General features: G+C 27.8%; 1 protein-coding gene across 1 annotated transcript; it reads right to left on the reverse strand.

Moving 5' to 3' along the window:
• Window positions 1–2,493: 2,493 nt before the first annotated feature.
• Window positions 2,494–4,948, reverse strand: LOC114377548 (outer envelope pore protein 16, chloroplastic). Its single transcript, XM_028336106.1, has 6 exons — window positions 4,723–4,948; window positions 4,598–4,649; window positions 4,270–4,301; window positions 3,941–3,974; window positions 3,790–3,857; window positions 2,494–2,977 (listed from the first exon to the last, which is right to left on the reverse strand). The coding sequence occupies exons 1-6, from the start codon at window positions 4,825–4,827 to the stop codon at window positions 2,837–2,839; spliced, it is 432 nt and encodes a 143-aa protein (XP_028191907.1). The 5' UTR covers window positions 4,828–4,948; the 3' UTR covers window positions 2,494–2,836.
• Between the last annotated feature and the right edge of the window lie 8,943 nt (window positions 4,949–13,891).

The raw sequence follows: 13,891 nt of genomic DNA on the forward strand, positions 1-13,891 counted from the left end.
TCTAAATTCTGCTGATCAAAAACTACAAAAATATTTAAAAAAATTATTTCATTAAATAACAATAATAAAATAAATGAATAATTTAACCAAAATTAACTATCAAATTAACTAAAATTTCGAATCCATCAATAAGATGCAAGAGGTATTAAAGAACATATACAATCTGAATCTCCACTGCTAGGCAAAATGTTCTTGGCTTAGAGTACTATGTATATCTGAGAAGTTCAGTAATTAGTTTTTCTCTAATCTTATAGCACATCATGGTTCTTATTATCATAATTAATTCAACTCTATTTCTATCATGGCAAAGTTTTTATTTAGAAAATGTGTCATATATCCCTATAAAATTATGATATACAATTCGGAAAATTATATTGAATAAGTGAACATAAAGAAAGTGATGGGATTATTTAACTACACATTCCACGGACAAGAATTTTAGGTCAGCTGTGGGGACATTTTCTATCATGTTGAATTTGGAAAGAAAGTCATGTTATGATTCTAGGTTCATGATTTAGATAAGCCCTGTTATTGAATACTCAATATCATATAAATCTGCATGCTGGATAAATGGAATGAAAATAGAGGCTATAGAATTCTCCACAATCTTTGTCAAAGGGATTACTAACATAATAACTTAACAAGTACCTTTGATTTTGTTGTGCCCATCTAGCTGTTCCTGCAACTTGAAATCGAAACTGAATACCAAGTGCCATGGGTTTGAGGCAATGCTTCAACTGTATGACAAACGCCTGCAAGTGCTGTAGGTGGTAGCAGCATTTGCAATGGAGATGCAAAAGCCAAGAGAGCGGGTCTTTTCTGATGCATTCGAAGTTGAAACCAGTTAAGGCAACGGCAAACCAATTAATATAGAGTAACACAACAACCGCTATCATAAGGACCCATTCATGAGGCTTGCAAGTGCCATTCTTGAGATGTCCATTTGTTTCTACCTACAAAGATGTACAAGATGGTGGGACCTCTTTGGATGCTAGTATAGACTGATGAGAGTGAATAGAGATATTAAGAACTTGACCATGAGTTCCTCTGTGACTGATTGTTGAGGATTTTTTTAACATTCCAATCATATCAAGAAAAATATTCCTAAGACAGCAACATGAAATACCCGTAAAGAAGGGTCATGTTCAAAGGATGTAATCAGCTAGGCTGCTTGAATAAAGTTCCGGGAAATTTCTCATTTCTTTCCTTAGATGTCCATGTGAAAAACCATAGACTATTTATTTTTTTTATATGGAAAAAACGAAGTGAGTGGTAAAAAGTATGTTACATAGTTAAATCGTTTAGCCTTTCTAAAGAATTAACAGTTATATTTTGATTTAAAAGAAAAGTTAATTTTTTTGTCACTGAATGTCTAGATCAACTGATACAGTGTCATTCTAAATTTAAATTAACTAGAAATCTTGAGTATAAATCTTTAGAAATGCAAGTGTTAAAAGGGAGTGTTTTGTTACTTACTAATCTTATTTGACTTAGTTTAATTGAATGTTCAATATGATGTCTAGATATGAGTGGTCTTGGACAAAAGAAAAATAAATCTCTGTTATCAATCTTTACCCATCATTTTGTTCATGTTTATGGTGGAGCTAAAAAAGATAAAAATGAAATTGTTTTCACTGTTCTTTTCGAACCAAACATTAATTGAATGCTTTAAAACTTTGTAGCTCTGTTCCATTACATGCGCAGTGCAGGCTTAAATATTAGTGAAATTAACAAATGCCTTTGTTAATGCCTTATGGAACAGCAAAATGCTTTATCTAATGCATATTGTTTGAAGTACAGATGGTTAGGTGACTTGTCTCAAACACGTGACATAATCTAAGAGAAGTGTCAACGAGTTGGTAAAAGTAATTAATTTTCTCCAGAATTAACTTTTATTTTAAAATCCTACTAGGTGGATAGCCCTTCTTAGAGAGATCTCTAATGCTCAAGGACTAATGCATGTTAGTGCGGATAAGAAAAGCCAATTCAATCTTCAAAACGTTACATGTTTTTCTCTCAAGCCACCTAATTATGTGTGCTCTTTTCAGTTTTAAACTTCATGTTTTTCAAAAAATCTCTCAATTTTCCTTCTTCCACGACTTTTTTACGCAAGAGTTTTTATGAAACTTAGTTAGACTTACATATAACACTTAAGACTGAGGCGAGTACAGTGTTTTATGTTTTAATGCATGTTATAAATCATATCATATTTTGTAGAGGCTGAATACAGTTAAATCCCCTTAGCTGCATGGAATTTTTGACTGGTGAGCTTAAAAGGATAGTTTTTTAAATTGTAATACGCGCGGAAAATTTTATTTTTTAAACTCAAAAATCTTGCTTCAATTAGTTCTGTATGTTTCAAAGGAACCACAATGTGATAGATTGATGTGCCATGCGTTCAACACTGGAGACTGGAGAGCTTCTCCTTACAGATGTACACTTCATTTCATGATCAATAACTGTAATTGAAATAAGTAAACATGAACTTGATTAACCTGTCAGCAGAAAAGGATTAAATTTGAAAACCTGTTCATCCAGAACCTTCATTATTCCAAAACCCAAAGACTAAATCGAACTGAACATGCTTTGACAAAATTGCACAAGTCTAGCTTGACTAAATTGCAAGGCAAAGCTACTAACATGCAGAAAACCGAATGGCCAATATAATTTATCAAAACATGGGTTTTATAGAAAGTTAAATAAATAGCATATCTTAGAAGTAACTGCACCAATATCAAAGACGGAACCGGTACAGAGTATGACTAAAGAGAGACTGAGTGTGCAATCCTTTTCCAAAACATGCAAGAAAACCAGCAAGACATCCACTTTCATTCATTCAGGTAAGGTAATTTATGAACTCTGCAGCAGTAGCAATTGCTGCCCCAGTAATGGCATCTATTGCAATTTTGTCTTTCTTGTTGTTGCTGGCTGCAGATACCAGGGCCCCAGTTACTGCACCCCCAATCATGGCATTCTTCTGCAGTACATCCAATCCAAGTTCAAGAAAACAAAAATAAAAAGGGGGTTGAGTAAGAATTCAAGTTAAAAATAAAATTACAATTGAACAACAAAAAGCACAGTGCACATCTACAAATCCAAAAGTTACAACACGTTTGACTTCCAATTTTCACAAATTCATTTTTTTTTTCAAATCTTATGTCAAATTATTGTTCCCAAATCTTGAGTCCAGTCTAGTTGAATAAACTTCTCAATAAACACTGCAAGGAGAAGAAAATAAGAAGGTAAAATAAATTAAGTTTTTCCCGTAAGTTAAAAATTAACTTATGAATAAGTTGAAATCAGCTTTTGCAGAAGCTAAAAAGCTAAATGAGAAAACTCTTATAAACAACTTATGCATAAACAAATTTTAACTTATGCATAAACTAACTTATTAAGAAATTTATTCAAACACAACCTCTGCAATTTAAATTTCTAGCCACTCAAGCAATATTGAAATGGTTATTTTTTTTCCTTAATTCTAATACCTTCGCATAGCGAAGAGCCTCTGGGCAATGGGGTACGAAGTTTTTAATTCTAATTCAATATCCAGTTCACTATTAGACTAGCTCAAAGCCAAACATGATGCTTTTTAACTATAGCTTGAATTTTGTTATCAGATTACATATCAGCATGTTGAAGGCAAGTCCAGAAAACAAAAAGTAGTATAATTTATATCAGGGGATCTAAGATCTTAATGTCTATTTAAAATGTGAAATTAGACTACTGTACTGTAGAAAATGCTAGTAGTTGGGCAAACGGTAAGTACAACCACCCTGTGGAGAGAATTACCCAATCTCTGGTGCCACGGATCCTCTCTACCCCATATTCCATTCCAACATAAACGCCAGCTATAGTTCCTATAAGCATAAGAAAATTACATCAAATGGAGCTACATAATTTTCTAAATGAATGTAGCACATCATGCAACACAAAGTCTTACCCCAATATACACCTTCTTTGCACATCTTCTTCAACTGCAACAACACAAACCATACCTCGTGAGAAAGGAATGAAGAATAGCATACACCACGAAATGTCTATTGAATAGGATTTCAAGGTGCCCTTAGGGGGGGTCACCCCAGTCATCATCATTTTCCGTTAGGACTAATCCTCCCATCACTATAATATTGAAATGTTATGGACAAGAAAATCTAATGGCTCGTTATGTTAAAAACTGACAACAATATACCAATCTACATAGTGAAATTGTAGATGTCATCACCTAAAAACATCAATAGCACGAATTACAACGTTAAATCGCGAACTTACCGTTTTCTCGAAATCATGACTTGAGATATTCCCTGGAACAGACATGTTGAATTAGTCTGACAACAAAGGCCTTCGCAGATAATAACAATAATTCAAATCAAAACAACCAGGAACATTGAACCGATGCCACCACAGAAGCAAAGTAAAATACGGTACTACAATAAAACCTATTTTATACTTGCACGTTGGTGTATAACCCGAATTTAAACAAGGAAAGTAAAAATAAAAAACGTTATAAGAATCAAATTTTACCTCTTTAGGCTCCGAGAAAAAAGGAAAATAGCATGAAAAATAAATGGGGTGGAGAATTTGTGAAATGCTTGCTTACCCTTTTGGATAATATGATAAGTATCTTCAGCAGCTGATCGCGTGGCTGCGACCTGAAATTGGAAATGAAAAAACAAATAAAAAGGGCAATTAATTAAGAAAGAAAGAAGAAGAAAAAAAACTTACAGCTCCGATCTTAAGGAAACCATCAACAGTGAGATTGAGAAATGGATTGCCCATGTCAATAGCAACGTCGAGCCTTGGAGACCCTGAAAGCCTCGCCCAAGGCATCTTTCACGCTCACTCTTCCTTCCTTCCTTAGTTTTCTTCAGTTATGGTTTATGAATGCTTCATTTAATTCGCAAACATAGGAAAAGGCACAGATAGGGTCGGGATCCATGTGTCACTTCATTAGCTAATACTCACACATCCTTCCATATCAATTCTTTATATTTTTTACATCACAGCTTAGCTTCTAAGTATTTTGTCTTCAAGATGAGAAAGTAATAAATTTAGATCAGGGAGAGTGTTAAATTATTTTATATTATTATTTAAATTATTTTAAGATAGTTATTTAAAGAAAAAAAAATGTTATATATTGGTAGAATAAAAATTTTATGTATTCATTTAATCACAAATTATCATTTGAAATAATTTTAAAATAATTATCTTAAAATAATTTAAATTAAAATTTTTAAAACCAAATCAATCATTATTAAACCCGTTAGCATATTGGTTCTAGGTTTAATAATTTAATCCTAATTGAATCGGTGTTAATAAAATATTATTATCGTATTTTTTTTTAATATAATAACTATATATGATATCAGTAATAATTATTTCTTAATATCTTTTTTCATATATATATATATATATATATATATATATCTTTTCATTTTGTTTTTTTAACTGGATCAGCTCCACATTGTCTAAACATGAATTCAAAATTAATTCATTTAAAAAGTTTAATTCTCGATCACCAAGGGAAAAAAAAGTTCAATATCATGAGTTTGATTTAAAAAATAAAAAATAAAAAGCAAGCAAAATAGACAGCTTTTTATCCTTGAAATGGGTGACGTAAAAGGTGGAAAGCTAAATTACCACCGAATACTTACAAGTTAACATACTACAATATACTTTTATATAGTATTTTATATTATATAAGTGTAATGTGTAGTATTCAAAAACGTATAGCCTATGGGTTCTGTAAAGGCTAGAGCATAGGTTTGACTGAAATCTATCACTCTTTGCGTGAGTATAGTTACAAAGCAAAACAATTTTTTTATTATTATTATAAAAAGAGAACGGTACTGCAACATTTTCATCTTCCTCCCTAGTGGTCATCTCCAGTCGCCATAACTCAAGCAACAAAGCAAAACAAGATACCATGGCAGCCACTGAGGTCTACCACCACCATTTTCATCTTCCTCCATAGCATTCATTGCCACAACTCACAAGCTTTTTCAGTCCCTCGTTTCTTCTCATTGGATTGTTACTGCTACCTGTTATTGAAATTTTCTATTTTAATAATTAATATCAATTAATATTATAAAATAATTATATTAATTATTTATTATTAGTAGATATTATTTTATTTAATGAGTTTGTTGTATAATTAAATAATATAATATAAATTTAAAGGAGTAAATGTCAATGTTAATCTATTAAGAGATAATGAAAATCTTATTAGATTAATAAGTTATATGATTTATAATTTTTCTTCCCCTATTTAAAATTCCTATTTTTAAAATCTCTATTTTAAAGAGTCATGAATGTCTTGTTAGGGAAGAAATAAAAAGACTTAAGTGAGAATGGATAGTCACACAAATTTTATAACTAATATTTAATAATTAAACATATTATAGATTTTAAATATTTTTTAAAATTATTCTAGAATATAAACATGTGATCTTTTAAGCTTTTACATAAAAAAAAAAAATAAAAAAGATATTCCAAAACAAGTGCCACCGCAGCAAGGAAGCCTCTCACCCTGTGCTGGTGCCGTTGATTCATCTTCTTCTTCTAACAACGATCTCTTCAAACTAGAATCAATTAATCCAGTAAACCACCGATTTTCACCGGTTCAGATGGTTTAACACCAGTTTTTGTGGTTTCTAGCCAGTTCCTCAAAAAGGCAGTTTGATGGTTCATTTGGACCGGACATCATACTCATTCAACCTATTAGTCCGATCGGATTTTAGAAATCTTGATTTCAACTGTGATTTGTGATTACATGATAATATAAATATGTAGCATATAGATATTAAATTATTATTTTAAAAATTAATAAACTTAATATATATGATAAACTGTAATTAGATAATTATATAAAAAAATTTACACTATGAATGTATAATTATTTTTCTTTTTTTTTCAAAACTTTTATTTAAAAGCAATCAGAAATCTACTATTTATTTAATCATTATTTTTTAAAAGTGTTAATAAACTAATTTAATTTAATTCAACAAAAACATAAAAATCATACAAACTAAATGTCAAAATTTCAAAAAAATAACTTTTTTATAATTGGGTAAAATCAAATGTTAATTCATAACATGTTATTGGAGTTTAAGTCAAAAACAATTTATTTGTTACTGAGCAAAAACAATCTTAATTAATTTGTTATTGAGAAAATGCAGGGATAAAATATAAGAAAAATATTTACTAATGAATTAAAAGTACACCATATAAGCTAATTTAATATTACTTTCAACACAACCTAAAGACATTAGGTTTGTAAATTTTTTTCATTTATATCTTATTCAACTTGTCTATTTTTATTCAGTTTGAGCTTACACATTTATACTTAAACTTCAATTGTATGCTATGTATATGTTAAAATACTTGTTATGGTTAGAAAATACCTAATTTCTCGTATGTTGATGTCAAAGTTCGATCCTCCGTGTTACACATAGATTGGTTTAGAGGGATGAAACAAAGGTAAAAGTCATTGCAGACTTGTACCTGAAAAGAGGTGAAAGTTTTGAAATTCACGTGAACCCCATAATGGTTAGTTCACTTTCGCTTGGAAATGAGAAGAAATGTAATAAAAGTCATGAACTAAGAGGTTGCACCATACCAAGATTATATATTTTCCAAATTTGATCCACTCTATCCCGCATGACAAAAAATGACAAAAAAAAAAACATTCATTCCCCTTTAATATCTTACATTTATAGTATTTTTATCTAATATATCTATTTCATATTTAAGAAAAATCTCGAAACTTGATTTATTGATTAATGGAATATTAAACAATCTAAAATTTTCTTGAATGATATTAAAGAAAAGAATGTTTTTAAAAAATTCATAAAATCTGAAGAACTATTTTTTTAGATGACATGTTAAATAAATGTCCAAAAACACATTTACAAAATCTGCATACTTGAATCTATAAAGAAATAATATAATTAATTAAAACACACAACTAAAATTATATGAATACGATTTTGCATTTCTCGACAACTATAATTTGTTTCTTATTCCTTGTGTGCTTTGTTTATTTCTTTTTTGGTTCCCTGGTTGAGTGGGTGTTCATGTATGTTTTTGTTGGTGCTTGTAATAGATATGTTGTTTGGTAATGGGTTATGCTTAAATGCATAACTAGTCATGCTAACATGCATAATTGATTTTGTTAAAAAAATCATCCTATATAAATAAGGAAACTGCACTTTTGATGGTGTAAAATGGACAGTAGTTTTTTTAACCTACAATTTTAATCTAAATGTTTCATCTCTTTTACATTTTTTTTCATCTCAATCAAACAATTTAACTTTTCACCCTCTTTCATCATTTTTCATTTTGTTTCATTCAACATACTTTGATCTTTTTTCATCATTCTCTACCAAATTCGGGCTTAATTCATCATACAATATTTATATTGGTTTTTTATTAGAATAAATTACATTAATGTTTATTGAGATTTTGTGAAATTACACAAACATCTTATATATTTTTAACTATTTTAATAACCTTTATTATGGGAGAATATTAATGTAATATATAAATGAGTGTTAGTGTAATGTTTTTAAACATAAAAAAAAATTAATGTATGAATAAAAAAAGTGTTGTACGGTGTAATTTGAAAAAAAACTAAGTGAGTGTAATTTACTTTAAGTTTATAGTTTTTGAATTTACCTTTTCGATAAATAGTCATTTTTGTTCCTCAATGTGTAATTCACTGACAAATGCATATCTGAAATATGAAATACAAAATTTAGTCTCTGAAAGTGTAAAAAGTGCGACAAATATATTCGGCCGTTAACTTCCGTCCGTCGCTGTTAATAAAATAGTTTACGTGGTATGGAAAAATAAATTTGTCACTAAAATGATTATCAACGTGTATTACCAGCTTATGAACATATTTGTCATAATATTTTTTTGACTTTTCGTCTTCTCACCTTACTGACAAATACATCCCTGAAATATGAAAATATAAAATTTAGTCCCCAAAAGTATAAAAAATATGACAAATATATCCGAACGTTAATAATATATTGTGACTAATTATTATTATTATTATTATTACTACGTGTTTAGTACTAATGTAATATATTTTTTAAATTTCCTTTTAATATATATATTTTCATTATTTTAATTTATTTGTCAAACCTTAATCTTTGTTATTAAAAACAAACTTTATCTTATATATTATAATTTTATCATATTTTTACTAAATTTTTCACTTTTAATCTTTAAAATTATTTCATATCTCAATTTCAAGTTTTCAACTTAAGTATCCTTATATTTAGATTGAAAATAATATTTCGAGAATTTTGAGTAGTAAAAACACAAGCGATCGTGAGACCAAATTTATTTATTTATTTATTTATTAAAAAAATTAATAAAATATTCTTTTTATAAAAAAGTCCCACAAAATTTAAACCAGATAAAGTTAATGTGAAATTATAAGTCTTTTTCCTTAATCAATAAAATATATATATACCTCATATATGAAAGAATCCATTGAATAAACCTTATGTGCTTCTACTCGATACAATACTTATTATGCATAATATGAATGAAATGAAAACAATTACTAATAAATAAAAAACCCAAATAAATTTAAATAAAAAATGCAATAATGTTCAAACTAATACAAAGATTAACTTAAAAAAAAAAACTAATAGAGAGATTTATTCTTTGCCTTTGGGACGTAGAGTTGTATCTTTCGTTGATTTAGAGGCTACAGCGACCTTGCATCCCATTTGGCATATTGTGACAGAGTATATAATAAAGATTAATAATTAATTGAAGAAAAAAAATAAGAAATAAAAGGCTTTCATTTTTTTAAATGATAACTCAATTTTTTTATATCATAAAACTAAAGAAATTTATTTTATTTTGAAAAATAAGTAGTTATCTTGATTAATTAAAAAATAATTAACAATTTGATAGATGGATAAATAGATAAATAATCAAAATATAAGAGTTCTAATCTTAAGTTGTATTTACTATTTTTTTAATTTCTTTTTTCCTATCTTCTCTCCTATACAATTTATTATTAACGTCCGCATATATTTATCGTACTTTTATAGTTTAAGAGATTAAATTTTATATTTTTATCTTTCATGACACATTTGTGAGCAAAGTGAGAAGACGAAAAATCAAAAAAATATTACGCATTTGTGTCAGGTAGGCTATTTTTTTAACAGTGACAAACGGAAGTTAGGGACCAGATATATTTATTGTACTTTCAGGAACTAAATTTTATATTTTTATTTTTTAAGGATACATTTGTCAGCAAATTACACATTAAGGTACAAAAATGGTTATCACACATTATTAACAATAAGACGAAAAAAAGTTTGCTTGATAATGTTCTTAGATTACATGAGAAATCTTTGTCTAATTCTAATACTAGCTTGGGAAAGTCAAATTAAAATGTGTAGGTATTAGATTTTAAGTTTTCAAAATAAGATTGAATTTATTGGAATTATGCAAATATTATGATAATAGCAAGTAAAAAATTCAAGTGGAGTTTTTGGTTAATACGCTGAGTTGAGATTTTACTTTGTATGATTATTTAATGTGATAATTTATTTGCTAAGAAATTACAATCAAAATATACGTGGATGGGCACTATCATTAAGCAATTGATCGGTGTATTTTTTCTGAAAAACATAAAGATAAATTTTTACATCTAGTATGAATATTGTTAAAAGCATTGCTCTTATAATGGATGTAAATCCATCCTTTTAACAAAATGGCGATTTATTAGAAGAAAAAAAAAATTTCGTAATTGTAAAATTATTGTCTATCACTAGTGGTGGCAGACTATCACCAAGAAAATTATGTAACACTTTTTATACTCCTTTTTGCAAATCTAGAAAAACTTATGATCATTTGTGTATTTTATTTTTGCAGATGATGGATGATAATTTTGCAATTAGGAAAATATTTTATTAACAAGCAATAACATAGTGACGGTTTTTCTCTTCGGTAGGAGTAGCTATAAAAAGGCATAAAATATGCACTTATAATATAATATGTTTAAACTTAACATTTTCTTTTGCATTTTTATCTGCCATAAAAAAAAATTATAATTTTCTTCGCAACCTCTTCTTCTTCCCATGATAAACACCATAACTCAAACACCAATCATATTGAAATTATGTGTAAATTTCTAAAGTGTTTATTAAAATTAAATTATAAATCTAACTTTTTTCAAGTTGAAAATAAAGTTGATTGCTAGATTAAAGGACTCACATAATTGTTTTGAAAACATAGTCTAATTATTAAAATTATTATTTGTTGAATTAAAGTCTCTAATTTTTGTAACCAAAAAAAAGTCTCAAATTTTAACTCAAATTCTACGATCAACACCCACAGAATCGTACATTAGATAAAAAAGTTGGAAAAGAAAAATAGAAGAAGTAGGAGCTTGTTGAAGCTTTCAGCGAGTTTCATAAGAAGTGTGGCAATAAACGAAGCAATAAGCACCCACAGAGTTGTGACAAAAACGGATGTCCAGCAATCTGTGGTTGAAGAGGTTTCTTTACTGGTTCCACCTAACTCGAACAAGTCATAATTTAAACTCTAAAAAAAAGTAAATTAATGACACATGAAATCACAAATGTTACTACGTGAGTTTTATTGGACAATGTAAACTCATTGAAGGTAGTGGTAAACTAGGAATAGGAACATCGGGACATTGGGTGGTTTAATTAATAATAAACAAAAAGTTAAATCCTAAAATCACCAATCAGAAGAATGAAAACCATGTCTAGATGCTCTTTTTTTTTTTTTTAACAGAGCCATGCCTTGATGCTTGAGAAAGCTCTAATCTTTTATGTCTTTATTATAAGGTCTAAAGCATTTAGTTTTTTTATAAGATCAAATTTTAATTATTTTTTAATAAAAATTCATAAAAATATATGACGGTGAAAAAATACAATCCATTATTATTTGTTAGTTTTTTTATTCTTGAGAACAAAAGATAATTTTATGATAATTTATCTTTCATTAGAATTTGATATTAAAATTTTTAAAAAAATCATTGAAAACACAATCTCAATTAAATGAAAATATTTAAGTGATAATGTCATTAAATAAAATAAATTAGTTAATAATATAAAAGGATCACCGAAAACATAATCTCAACAAACATGTGATTTATTGTAAAAAAAAGAAACATGTGATTTTTTCTTATGAGATCAAATGAAGTAATCATTAAGGAAAGAATATACTATTATGTCTATTAATTTATTGATTGACCAGTAGCTTGTTAATCGCCAATATGCTAACCGAATCAATGATCAATGCAATTTTAAAAACATTGCAAAAATATTTGCTTTTTAACATTTTTTTAATATTATACATGGCTAAAATTTATTAAAAATGTTACTTTTGACAAATTTTAATTCTAAATAATAATAATAATAATAATAATAATAATAATAATGACAATAAATCATTAATCAATTCATTAAAAACGTAAAAAAAATATCCCTAATATTTTCAGCAGCATTTATCAAATATATCCATCACGTTCATATATATCCGATTAAGTGTATGTTTAATTCTTCGCTACAAAATCACATTAAAGTATTTTTTGTCAAGAGATCAAGACCCTTATTTTTATATTTATTTTATTTTTATCTTTTGAACTTATATTAGAACACACGACCTAATATTTTCACCACAAAACCAAGCATACAGTCAGGGCCAAAATAAAACATACTTGTCTCTGAATTTGGGTGATCAGCATAATTTACTCTACGAACCATTCGTCATTGAAGTTAACGTCACTCTCTTACCAATTGAATTTTATGAGAGCCACACACACACACACAAAAAAAAGGTAGTACTCTTAGTAGTAGTTACAACGGCCACAAAGTTATTCTAGATGCATCTTAATTGTGAATTGTGAATCGTGGATAGTTGGGACCTGAACAAACATGAATTACAGCCAAGTCTTAAATGCTTGTTTCTTACTCCTGCACAAGGAGAGATGCCTGACCACAATAATAGAATTTCTCCTCAACTTTTTCCTTTTCATTTTTTCTATTAAAAGAAAAAAAAAACTTTAATCCTATGTACAGACTTTAACGATGATTTAGTTTAATTTTTTTGCCACACACATAGTAGTATCGCGTGTTTTCATTTCTTTTTTTTTTTAATGTTTTTTCCAATATTGAGATTGATTAGTGATTTTAATAAGTAGATGATTTTTTTTTTAAATTTTCTTTACTATAAAATTTATAGAAGCTATCTAAACTCTCAATATTATTTATTATTTCAACACTAATAAAAAAATTATAAATAGATTAAAAATGAAGATAACATAACTCCAATATAATTAATTTAAAATAGATATATACGAGACAATTGAGCAAATGCGCAATCAATCGTATATTTAAATATACATTATGTCAATTATTTACAGTTGACCTGTGAAGATTTTCTTTTTTGAAAGCTCTGGTTTTGACATTAATGTCTTTTTTTCCTCTTTTCTAAAACCTGTTTTAATTAGATAGTTCATTTGAAATTAAGATATTGGGAATAGACATAACCATCATGTCAAAAAAATAATTTAGAAATATAAATATTTTTTCATATTATTTTATAATCCATTTTAAAAATCTCTTTTATTTTGACGGGTGCATAAAATTGATATTTCATTTGTTCACTAGAGTCGACTTAGTAATAGTAATATATATATATATATATATATATATATATATATATATATCATTTGTACAATATATCAAGTTCAAATCCAACTCTTGTCATTATTATGCATAAATAAAAATCTGATATTTCATTTAGAATCATCATGTATTTTCCCATAATCATTAACATGCTTCGACCAAATAATGTATATTAAGCATCTTATTCGGGTTTCAATTCCCAA

The sequence above is a fragment of the Glycine soja genome, chromosome 11 (genome assembly GCF_004193775.1).
Source record: "Glycine soja cultivar W05 chromosome 11, ASM419377v2, whole genome shotgun sequence".
Lineage (NCBI taxonomy): Eukaryota > Viridiplantae > Streptophyta > Magnoliopsida > Fabales > Fabaceae > Glycine > Glycine soja.

Excerpts from the sequence above, each read along its gene's own strand:
- LOC114377548 (XM_028336106.1), bottom strand. The coding sequence starts at position 4,827 with ATGCCTTGGGCGAGGCTTTCAGGGTCTCCAAGGCTCGACGTTGCTATT. Across the intron at positions 3,858-3,940 it reads CAAAGAAGGTGTATATTGGG|GAACTATAGCTGGCGTTTAT; the intron begins GTAAGACTTTGT and ends TTATGCTTATAG. Across the intron at positions 2,978-3,789 it reads TCCGTGGCACCAGAGATTGG|AAGAATGCCATGATTGGGGG; the intron begins GTAATTCTCTCC and ends GATGTACTGCAG.